At 36.9% G+C, this 11,515-nt stretch overlaps 3 protein-coding genes across 3 annotated transcripts in view; 1 reads left to right on the forward strand and 2 right to left on the reverse strand.

Moving 5' to 3' along the window:
* Window positions 1-598: 598 nt before the first annotated feature.
* Window positions 599-10,324, forward strand: LOC105563467 (vigilin). Its single transcript, XM_012015081.1, has 23 exons — window positions 599-670; window positions 795-863; window positions 1,867-2,069; window positions 2,290-2,505; window positions 2,686-2,892; window positions 2,977-3,192; window positions 3,265-3,448; window positions 3,540-3,854; window positions 3,944-4,053; window positions 4,139-4,295; window positions 4,411-4,586; window positions 4,660-4,791; window positions 4,874-5,020; window positions 5,099-5,257; window positions 5,342-5,476; window positions 5,563-5,781; window positions 5,845-5,980; window positions 6,081-6,232; window positions 6,316-6,444; window positions 6,521-6,631; window positions 7,115-7,312; window positions 7,414-7,632; window positions 7,727-10,324. The coding sequence occupies exons 3-23, from the start codon at window positions 1,908-1,910 to the stop codon at window positions 7,964-7,966; spliced, it is 3,720 nt and encodes a 1,239-aa protein (XP_011870471.1). The 5' UTR covers window positions 599-670; window positions 795-863; window positions 1,867-1,907; the 3' UTR covers window positions 7,967-10,324.
* Window positions 10,245-11,269, reverse strand: LOC105563466 (dual specificity protein phosphatase 19). Its single transcript, XM_012015080.1, has one exon. The coding sequence runs from the start codon at window positions 11,192-11,194 to the stop codon at window positions 10,607-10,609; it is 588 nt and encodes a 195-aa protein (XP_011870470.1). The 5' UTR covers window positions 11,195-11,269; the 3' UTR covers window positions 10,245-10,606.
* Window positions 11,190-11,515, reverse strand: part of LOC105563465 (tRNA pseudouridine synthase-like 1) — a 3,584-nt gene continuing 3,258 nt past the window's right edge. Inside the window, exons 7-8 of the mRNA XM_012015079.1 lie at window positions 11,359-11,515; window positions 11,190-11,272 (exon numbers count right to left, since the gene is read on the reverse strand). Coding sequence (XP_011870469.1) covers window positions 11,362-11,515 — 154 coding nt within the window. The 3' untranslated portion in view covers window positions 11,190-11,272; window positions 11,359-11,361. The remainder of the gene's footprint in view (window positions 11,273-11,358) is intronic.

Genomic DNA, 11,515 nt, shown 5'->3' on the forward strand with positions numbered 1-11,515 from the left:
ACATAGATGTCGGTAGACGTGCTACGGGATCCTCTTAAGGTATAAGAAATGCTTTCATGCATAACTTCTACACCGTAAACAGATAAGCAAAAATGCCTGGACGAAATACAAATAATTGCAAATAAAAATTAAAAATTTCCGGTCAAGTGTGGGCGAATCGAACTTAAGCGTTTGAAACATACATGTAGATTTAATATACATATAACATTTAAAACATAGATATATTATAAATGTCAGCTCTGTATGGGTGCGTTCTTTTAGGCATCGGATTTGGCAACCGCTGCGCATCGGATTTGCCGGCTGACGGAAATCTGCGGTGCAGTCGACTGCGCAGTCGGGCTAAAAGAATGAATTACTGCAAAAACTGCTGTATCCGATGCCTAAAAGAACGCACGGTATGCGATGCGGACTGCGTTTAGCTTTTTTTACTCGACGCGGGAATTCAAAAATCTATCACGTGACCAGGTTTGGATTCGAGCGTCAGCATGAAATCTGACCTTTATGTGTAAAGTTTAGCGAAAAAAGAGAACAGACCCAAGGCGAGGAGGTGGTAATTTCCGGGCGCGAAGTTGGTAGCCCGTTGTGACGCAAGCCTATCGTATTGTCCGGATCGCGGTGGTGACTTTCGGCCGTCCTCAGGTCCTCCGTCTCATTTCACTTTGCGTTACCGGTAAGGAGAGTCGTGGGTCTCGTGGTAATGGGGCGATAATTCCGCTCCACGTTTAATTTAATTAGATCTCGTGGCCCGAGGTACGTCGCGCTCGCTCCTCGTAACCGACGTTGTACTGTTTCAGGCAAATCACCGTTAAGCTGGCTACGTAATACGCGTTTGTTACTTGGCCGGATTTCTTTATTACGGTAGAGTAAGTAGCAACTTGAAATTGTCTGTCTCGCTGTCCCCCGTGCTGTGCGTGTGCCTCCCTTCCTGCCTATCCTCCTTTCCCGGCACCGCGTGGCAGCCGTCGCGAGCCCTCGCCCTCGCCCTCGGCTACCGCGCCGCGAGTGCCCTGTCCCGTCCTTCCTCCGTGCTCTTCCATATTCTCTCGTCGCGACAACGTGTAGATGTTGGCCCCGACGCGAGAGGTTAGCGATCTCGTGACGTGTCAAGTTAACGCGCTCCATTCCATATGGTGGTCACTGTCTCAGCCATTGGTCATTGACGTGCACTTAGCCCGCATCTGTTTGTCGATCCCCGGTCACGACGCTCCCCCGAGCCGCCCAATTCCGTCGGCTTTGGGAAAAAAATGTCATCTTGGCGGTTACGCGCGCGCCTCGTCCCTCTCCGCGGCGGTCCGGAGCCGTCACGCTGTACGGAAGACCTTTTCTGCACCGAAAAAAATCGAAAAGTAAAAAAAAAACGGTATTGCGAAATCACGTCGCGATTCGATCGGCCTCGGCGAGAATGCTCGGACCCATCCGTTCGCGATTATTCGGGTTATCCGGGAGAAAATTTATCTTCGATACAACTATCGACTTGTCGCGCCAATGATAATTAATCTCTTTCTCGCTCGTCGCAAAGTTACGGCTAATTTCAAGCACCGCGCGAGACACGTATAACAATCCAACATTTTTATGAAATTAATTAACTTTTGTGCAGCCGCTCGCGCGATTTGCACGCATAATGTACGTCCATGTGTGTAAATGTTGTTCGCGTGCACATATGCGTGTAAAATAACATATGTACATTAAAATATGAATATGTACGAGCTTTGTTGCATTTGTCAATGTTTGTGCTATTAACGACATTTTATTATTGATTTTTAGTAACGATTAAAGATATTAATTATTGCATTTTGTATATACACAATATATATATATGTTTATAAAGATGCCAAAGAGATGGAATATCTTTGATTTGCATTGTAGTGCTACTGTAAGGACTTGGCACGAAACAGGACATCCGAGAAATGCAGCAGCAATCAGTAATGGAAGAGGGAACGGCCTACGAGCCACCTACTTACGATGAGACATTCCCCGTCCTCCCTGAATCATCTAGTTCCAACTCTGGACAATTAAACATATTTTCTATAAACAACAGCTTACATCTTGGTCGTATTACTATTACACAGGTAAAGATCCGTAAAAGTTTATCCATTTCGCAAGACTCCTGTTTGATTTACAGGATTTTACAATTGTTCCTTGACACAATAATTGAAAGTATACGCATGGACCTGTAGCTCTTTACGAAGAAATGTTGGAAACATTTACAAGAATTGTATCTTACTGTGTGCCAAAAAATTGCTTCAAAGGCACTTATTCCTTTACCCATGTTTTTCTATCGCCATGTAGATGTTCCGCGTACCAGGGGAAGAACGCAAGTTTGATCACAGTGATAAATTTGGCGAACGCGAATCTATTCGTACATGTAAGACTATCATGAAAGAAACGAATACTATTATTGAAATTGCGTCATCCAAGGATCAGTCCCTAACGTTTCTTATAACTGGAAAGCAAAATCAGGTTCTGGAAGCCAAACGGCGCATCTTGACAACTTTTCAAACTCAGGTATTCCTACATAAGAGAAATAGTGTACGTAGTATAAACCTACAACTTATTTGACATCTATTTATATTTTGTACAAATTTTGTTTATAAAGTGTAATATATTTTAAATATTAACATTATTTATTACCGTTTGCATCCGAAAATAAATTAGTGTAAATTTCTACTATTAATTTCTTTACAGGCAAGTAAGCAGATTAGTATCCCCAAGGATCATCATCGTTGGATTCTTGGAAAGCAAGGGCAGAGACTGAAAGATCTAGAGCAGAAAACTGCTACGAAGATTAATGTACCTGGCGTGCAAGATCAGTCAGATATAATAACAATTACGGGTACAAAGGAAGGAATTGAAAAGGCCGAACACGAAATTAGAGTTATTTCCGATGAACAGGTAAGTTTTTAAAAATAATTTCAACAATAAATTACATTGATACACGTATGTCTTACAACAATATTTTGTTCATAAATGTTGCAGTCTAGGAAAGCTTTTGAAAGAATAAATGTGCCAAAAATATATCATCCATTTATATATGGTGCATACAACGAAAATCTCAATGCTATGATGGCAGAAACTGGTGCTCGCATCAATATTCCTCCTGCATCGGTGCAGCAGGATGAAATAACTATAGCTGGCGAAAAGGAAGGAGTCTTGGCTGCAAAGCAAAAGATTGAGATTATTTACAAGGACATGGTAGGTTAATACAACTATTTTTTTCTAATTTCAATAGCAAGCGTATGTAATATCTATAAATTTTTTATCCAGGAAAAGAGATGTACTACGGTGTCTGTAGAAGTTCCCAAATCTCAACACAAGTATGTAATTGGCCCTCGTGGTAGCACCATAGCAGAAATATTACAAACAACTGGAGTAAGCGTAGAAATGCCTGCACCTGATTCTGCAACTGGTACCATAACTCTTAGAGGATCACAAGAGAAGCTTGGTCAAGGTAAGCGACTTCAAAATTAAATGTTACTAATTATATTTTTCAAGCATTATATCTTTGGGTAATATTAATTACTATATGTTTATTTGAACAGCACTTAACAAGGTGTATGAGAAAGCAAACAGTGTTCGCACTGCTGTGGTGGAAGCTCCGGTATGGATACATAAATACATTATTGGACGCAAAGGTGTAAATATCAAGAAAATTACCCAAGAAATGCCAAAAGTGAACGTAGAGTTTACGGGAAAAGAAGATAAAATCAAGATAGAGGGTCCACCTGAAGAAGTAGAGAAAGCGCAAAATGAGTTACAGCTTATGGCCAATGATCTTATAGCAAAACTTACTTTCACAGAATTGAATGTTGATCCACGATTTTACAAGCATATCATTGGGAAGAATGGTTGTAATGGTAAGCAGTTTAATACACGCAATTATTTCCAATCTAGATATAACAGAGAAAAGGATGTTTAGTCTAAATTTATTCTGTTTTTATTAAAGTGAACCGTGTCAAGGAAGGGACGGGTGTAGTGATTAGTATCTCTGAAACTGATGGCAGTAACGTTATTCGTATTGAGGGCAATTTTGCTGGGGTATTAAAAGCTCAAACGGTATGTATTACATTTTTACCTAGCAGCAAGCATTCTTTAAATAAGTGCAAAAAAAATTAATGCTTTTATCTTGTAAATAATATAGGAACTCGTGGAAATGGTGAAGAAGTTAGAAAATGAAAAAGAAAAGGATGTGATTATAGATCACAGATACTATCGCAACATAATTGGTAATAAAGGAGATAATATCAAAGAGATTAGAGATAAATTTAATCAAGTACAAATTACTATTCCTGGACCAGGTAAACGACATTTATTATTACATTCTGTGTTATACCTCGCAATATTGTAATGAAGAATTTGTAATAAAGTTGTAATGTTGTCTACGTTTCTTATCAGCTAATCAATATTTTTCAGGCGATAAAGGAGATATAGTGAAGATCAGAGGACCCAAAGAAGACGTTGACAAGTGCCATAAACATCTAATGAAGTTGGTGAAAGAATTGAACGAAAGTAATCATGTATTGGAAGTACCTATTTTTAAACAGTTTCACAAGTTTGTTATTGGAAAAGGCGGTGTTAATATTCGTAAGGTTTGTATCAGATTTTTTTTGTACAACGCATTTTTTAAATACTTTTTATTTATATATAAATTATATGATACAGATTAGGGAAGAGACCCAAACAAAAATCGATTTGCCTGCAGAAGGAGAGAAGAGTGATGTTATAACAATCACCGGAAAAAAGGAAAACGTGGAAAAAGCTAAAGAAATGATACAAAAGATTCAGAATGAACTGGTAATTTGTTAATGATTTACACAAATACGCATGCAATAAACGCAACTAATTAAGAAATGTCTGATATAAAATATCATCCTAGGCTAACATCGTCACTGAAGAGATCACTATTCCACCCAAGTTTTACAATTCTCTTATTGGCACGGGAGGTAAACTGATACATTCTATTATGGAAGATTGTGGCGGCGTCACAATCAAATTCCCTACAGCAGAAAGTAAAAGCGATAAGGTAAACGAATAAAGAGATAATCATTATTTTCTCAAATTTGAAACTGTTATTGACAAATACGTACACACACACACACAGGTCAGTATCAGAGGTCCAAAGGACGATGTAGAGAAAGCAAAAGCGCAGCTTTTAGAACTAAGCAATGAAAAGCAACTGTCCAGTTTCTCGGCTGAAGTGCGTGCCAAAGTTCAACATCATAAATTCCTTATTGGAAAGAATGGTGCCAATATCAAGAAGGTAGAGTGCACGCAACGTATCTACATTGTATTTTCCAGATGGTATTTAAGAAGTATATTTTTAAATAATTCTTTCGTGTTATAGATTAGAGAATCCACAGGTGCACGAATTATGTTCCCGACGGAAGAAGATCAAGATAAGGAAGTGATTACGATTCTGGGCAAAAAAGAAGCGGTTGAAAAAGCTAAAGCCGATTTAGAAGCTACGATTAAAGAGATAGTACGCAGAGCATTATTTTCGAATAATCCGCGCAAGTATTTGTATAAATGTAATTATCTCTGATACCTTTCTTCGTACACTTTCAGGATAATATTATCGAAGGTGAAATTCGCATCGATCCTAAGCATCACAGACATTTCGTAGCGCGAAGAGGCGGTGTACTGCACCGAATTGCCGACGAATGTGGCGGTGTGCAGATTTCATTTCCACGGGCAGGCGTCGATAGCGATCGCGTTAGTCTGAAGGGCTCGCACGAATGCATAGAAGCGGCAAAACAACGAATGCGAGAAATCGTTCAGGAATTGGTACGTTTGTCGTTTGAATGCTTCAAACTTGTACGTAACATACTCACCATCTTCTCTTCTCAGGAATCTATGGTAACAGTGGAATGTGTAATACCTCAAAAACACCATCGCACGGTGATGGGTGCAAAGGGTCGCAAAGTGCAAAACATAACATCCGAGTATGACGTGCAAATCAAATTCCCCGACCGCGATGTGTACGGTTAGTATCAGTTTTTATTCTCTCTTATATGTAAATTAAATCACCAATTAAACTATTAATTTTATCAAATCTATAAAAACGTCGATTGTGCATATTCTAGATGAACATAAAGTACCGGAACAAGTTAATGGTGAAAATAGAGAAGGTGGGGAAACTATCCCAGCTTGCGATATAATTCGTATTACCGGACAACCTGAGAACGTTGCTGCTGCTAAGCAAGCTTTACTCGATCTTGTCCCTATTACGATTCAAGTACATATTTTTGTCTCGATCTGTTTTCGATTACAATTAGTTATAAAACCAGTCTTAAACGAGATTTTTTCCTTTGCACTTAGGTTGATGTACCGTTTGATTTCCATCGCTCGATAATCGGGCAGAAAGGTAAAGATGTGCGTGAATTAATGAATACATATGACGTACACATCATGCTTTCTCCAGCGGAGGAAAAACTGGATTATATCAAAGTAATTTTTTGTTGCGCAATGACTACTGGAGTTGATATAAAAATTTGTCCCACTTACTTATCTCTTTATTTCTTAGATTTCTGGAACGCCATCCTGCGTTCAAAGCGCCAAGGAAGCTATCCTTGAAAAATGTGAGGCTCTGAAAGCCGAACGAGAAGATCGTGCATTAAAATCCTTCGAGTTGAAAGTAAGTTCATTATATGATGAATTCATTTCAATAATTAAAGTTTAACATGTTCTAAAAAAGAATGACGAATATTTTCTACTAAAATGTTTTTTATCTCGTTAATCCCTATCTAAAAAAGGCATTGCGAGTTCATTGTTGTCGCTTTTCCGCGATGCCGATTGGCTCTCTCGAAACTCGATTTCGATCTTGTTGCGAGTCGATTCTCTTCGACTCGCGGTTATCAGGATAAGAGAGAATAATTTTGAATAAACCAGATTTTGAGATTTATTTAAAAGGAACGTGATATGGAATTAATGAAAATGATAGTGATAGTGACCAAAAGTGAAATTTAGTAAAAATGATAGAAAACTAAAAAGAAGAGAATAATGTTAGTTGGCGTGCGCAAAATAATATTTTAATGTTCTAATATAATGTGGAAGAACAATGGGGCGCGCTTTTGTTGTTCTAGTATGTATATAATACATAAATAATTTATTTAATTAGCTTGAAGTTGATCCGGAATATCATCCAAAAATTATTGGACGAAAGGGAGCAGTGATTAGTAAAATACGTAGTGATCACGACGTTCAAATTAATTTCCCGCGCAAGGGTGATCCCGAGGAACATGTTATTACAATAACGGGATATGAGAAGAACGCGTACAGTGCGCGAGACGATATCATGAAAATCGTCAACGAATTGGTGAGTTTGTTTCTATCAACATAGGAATATTCTTTTAATGGATCCCGTCCTTATTGAAACAAAATATCACAATTTATGAATTTTTGTCCCATCCACTTTAGAATGGTTTGAAGAAAGAGGAAGTGCAGATAAACGCTGCAGTCCATTCGCGTTTGATTGGTGCAAAGGGTCGAAATATTCGTAAGATAATGGATGAATTTAAAGTCGACATAAAGTTTCCAAGAAAAACCGACGCCGACCCTAATATTGTAACGATCGTGGGAGCAGAAGAGAACGTAGGTGATGCAAAGGAGCGTCTATTGAACTTAGAGGAGGAATACGTAAGTAACATCCGTTAAAAATTATTCATGATGTAAGTAGAAATCATTGTACAATTGCAATTGACAAAAAAATAATATGTACATATAACGATAGATGCAAGACGTGATAGAGAACGAATATCGTGAAAGTTTGCGCTCACCTCAACGCGACGACGGTAGCAGCGTCGGTGGCAGTGAGAACGATACCGGCTTCATCGTGAAGGGAGGACCATGGGAGCAGCAGCAGCCTCAGAGCGCACCGAACACAGCCAGCGTAGAAGAGTTCCCACAGTTCGCCGGTTACTCTCACGTACCCGTTGCAGCTCCGGACGGCCCTTGGGGAATTAAGCGTTAAAAAGTAAATCCAAAAAAATTCACGCTAAAAAAACAATTGATGGAACCTAATAAGCTTATGATGTAAGGTAACTTTCCTCTGACAAACGGTATGTAAAACATATGAGCAAACGTATGTTACACAACACATGCACAGATACACACACATACACACACGTATACGTACAATTACACGAAACGTCACACACGCATATGCACTTGTGTTGGGTGGTTCCCTGTTCCATTACTGACGTTGTTGCTGCATACGACCTGGCCATTCTATTGGACTCTGACACTGGTTTGCTACACACAACGTTCGACGACGATGTTTATATTTACAATTCATAATACCGATGTCCTATGTATCTGTAACTGTAATGCATGTTGTCCTGAGTCCGTTGCCATGTCACTCGGTCCAGACGGATGTACACACGTACGTCGTGCACGATTTAATCTCGTGGCTTTTATTTTTAATGATATGCTTTCCAGGTACAGATATGTTGTACTTAAGACTGTGGCTTCGTGGGAAATAATCAGGTCAGCATTTCGCGGGAAAGGACCGAGTCCACAGAAATTGCCAAGTAAAACAATTGTTCTTCTGTATTTTCTATTCTACAGAGATACAAATTGTATTCATAGACAATTTGTATTCTATGATAAAGAAAAAGAACCCATTTTTGTGTACATTAGTCCTTTCTTGTAAAATCTGGCCGATTTATTCGTGTATTATATTATTTTCACTGATAATCTTTGTACCGCGTATAGGTTGCTAACAGCCATACGTTTTTCGTTGACCTTAGCATAATAATTTTGTTAATTTATTTATATCTTTTTTGTACATACATCACATTTTCTCGTTGTTTTGTGCCACTTAAGTGAAGTGGTTTCTAAAACTACATCACAATTGTTGAAATTTGTATTGTAAAATTTTCACGAATCAAAAAAGAGGAAACGTAGAGGCTTTCTAAGAAAAAGTTTGTTCCCTAGGGATTATGCAATTTTTTATTACATTCGTTACTACAAACTCAACTTACGTCTCCGTGATTTACGACGTAAATGAGAGATTTGTCTGAATGATGCTTTGAACGCATACTTATCAATAACTGTAAGATCTAAACAAGAGATTTCCTATCGGAGATTAAAATCGATATAATCTTCGTGAATGAAATTTTTGATGATCTATAGAAACAGGAAAATGTGTTTTATGCCATTCGTCGCGTTTGAATTGTTCTCAGTAAATAGAGATCATTTTCTTGTATCTGTAACATCAAAATATGAATTGTGCTATTTTTAATCATCGTAAGCAATATATCAATGTTGTATGTTCAAGGAACACGATATTTAGAAGGCCTTGATCCCGCGCCGCTTACTCATTAAGATATACATACGTGAAATTGGCACTCTGCAGAGAATGGTCAAATTAAATTTGTTAAATAACGTTATGAGTAGTGAACGATACACGAATTCCTTTCGATAGCCGGCTTTATTTATTTCTTCTACTTTACCATTTTGTACACCGTTTGATGTGCAAGTCTTTGCATTCTACTATTTATGAGGCCAACTAGCTAAGAAAAGGATATTCAGTTCAAGTGCCTTGTCTATTTTCTTCGAGACAGCTCATTTCAATTGTTGGAGGAATGTGAATAATAGATTATACATATAAATAAAAAAATACAATATATACAAATATTGTATTTATCCGGGGTATCTGAAAATTACTGGATGATACTCTTGGAGAAGATTCACTCACTCAATATTAAATATTGCTTAGCAGCTAATAGTTACGAATTGAGATTCTTTTATAGCATCACTTTGAATGTCTAAAATTTGCGACAAATCAAGTTTTAACGATTCATTTTGAAATTACCAATGCTTCGCTATTTTCGATAAATAAAATATTGAACGATATATTTTATCTGTCTATAAAAAGTATCATCTGGTAATTTTAGGACAGCCTGTATATATACACATCACATGTAAACACATATATGGATATTGATAATAATTATTCTATACAATATGTAATATGTAATAGAAGAGAGAAAGAGGTAATAGGTACCAATGTCGGTACATTGATACACTACTATTATGTGAATGAAATGATAGGATTATCATGTATACAGAAATTCACTTATATTTTTTAGATTTACAGTAATTTTTATAAATCTACTTGGTACGGCGACCTATGTGTCATCTCCAGTGCATGGTAAATATAAGGAAAAGCCAGAATTAGTAAATTTTAATATGCTTAGTTTTGGCTAAGAATTTCATAGATGCTGTGCATGAATATAATTTTCTAATGAGTTATAATAAAATATATTGTAATTACATGAAACAATATTCTCTGTACACATATAAGTAAATAACGTTATAACACATGGATTATATTGTAACAATATACTACATTCATTGATCTATTTATCCATTTCTAGTACAAACATCCTTTTTCCTCTTCCACTCTCAGAAATTAAGTAAAATTGCAAATATATATATATACATAATAAATTTGTTCCTAATTATAAGATATATGCCAAAATTAGGCAGAGGTGTCGGTAAATATTGTCAATAATAATTTAATTGATTTCCGGATGGCTAATAAATTATTTATCGACACAGTACAAGCAGTCTTAAAAATTGTCACGGTTTGAAATATATCGACATACTATAATTCGTAAGCAAAGGTTGTGTTCTCAATACTACGTAGTTGTTTCACGAATCCATCATTAGGCTTAATACAACTTCTCGCCCTTTTCACTGTATCATAAGCCTCATCGTATGACAACTTCATAACAATCATTAAATAAGCGATAACAATACTAGCAGAACGAGAGACGCCAGCGTTACAATGCACAAGAATATTTTCTTTCAGACTCGTACGTATGATATCGACACATTTTTTTATCGATGGTAATATATTCGATTCCGGCAAATCTAACAAGTCACACGTGTGATACTGAATGTCGACATATTTCTCAGAAATATCGACACCTATACTCAAAATATGTCGTATTTCATATTTTTTTAATATATCATTGCAAACCGCTGGATCTTGGGAGCTGAGATACAATCCTGGTATTATATCAGCGACATGCAAATCAGGTTTTTCATCTACTACGAACGGCAAACTTTTTTCCAGTTTCTTTACTTGGCCATGTTCAACTTCATATTTATTGCCAAGTGGATCTGTTATCACTGTCTTACATGATTTTAATGACAATCTCTTTTTTGCGATAAGATCTCGTAAATCCATTATGCAAAAATTAATATTTCTTTAAATAACATCTGCATCAGAGAGGTCATCAAACAAAAAGAGATCAGGTACGTTACGCTACAACATGATAAAATTGATTTTATTTTATACATAGAATATTTTTTAATCAGTGCAATTCACAGTTTTTTAAACATGTTTTTCACCTTTTATTCTTTTAACTGCAGTCCTTGTTTTTGCTCTTCACACTGTAGTTCCTGCATTTGCTCTTCCGATTGTAATTTCTCCTCCTGCTCCAATATCGTACAGCGTCTTAATTCATCCGGATCATATTCTACGTTCAATAAATGTAAACCATTCGGT

The sequence above is a fragment of the Vollenhovia emeryi genome, unplaced genomic scaffold (genome assembly GCF_000949405.1).
Source record: "Vollenhovia emeryi isolate VEMERY1.0 unplaced genomic scaffold, V.emery_V1.0 DF939175.1, whole genome shotgun sequence".
Classification (NCBI taxonomy): domain Eukaryota; kingdom Metazoa; phylum Arthropoda; class Insecta; order Hymenoptera; family Formicidae; genus Vollenhovia; species Vollenhovia emeryi.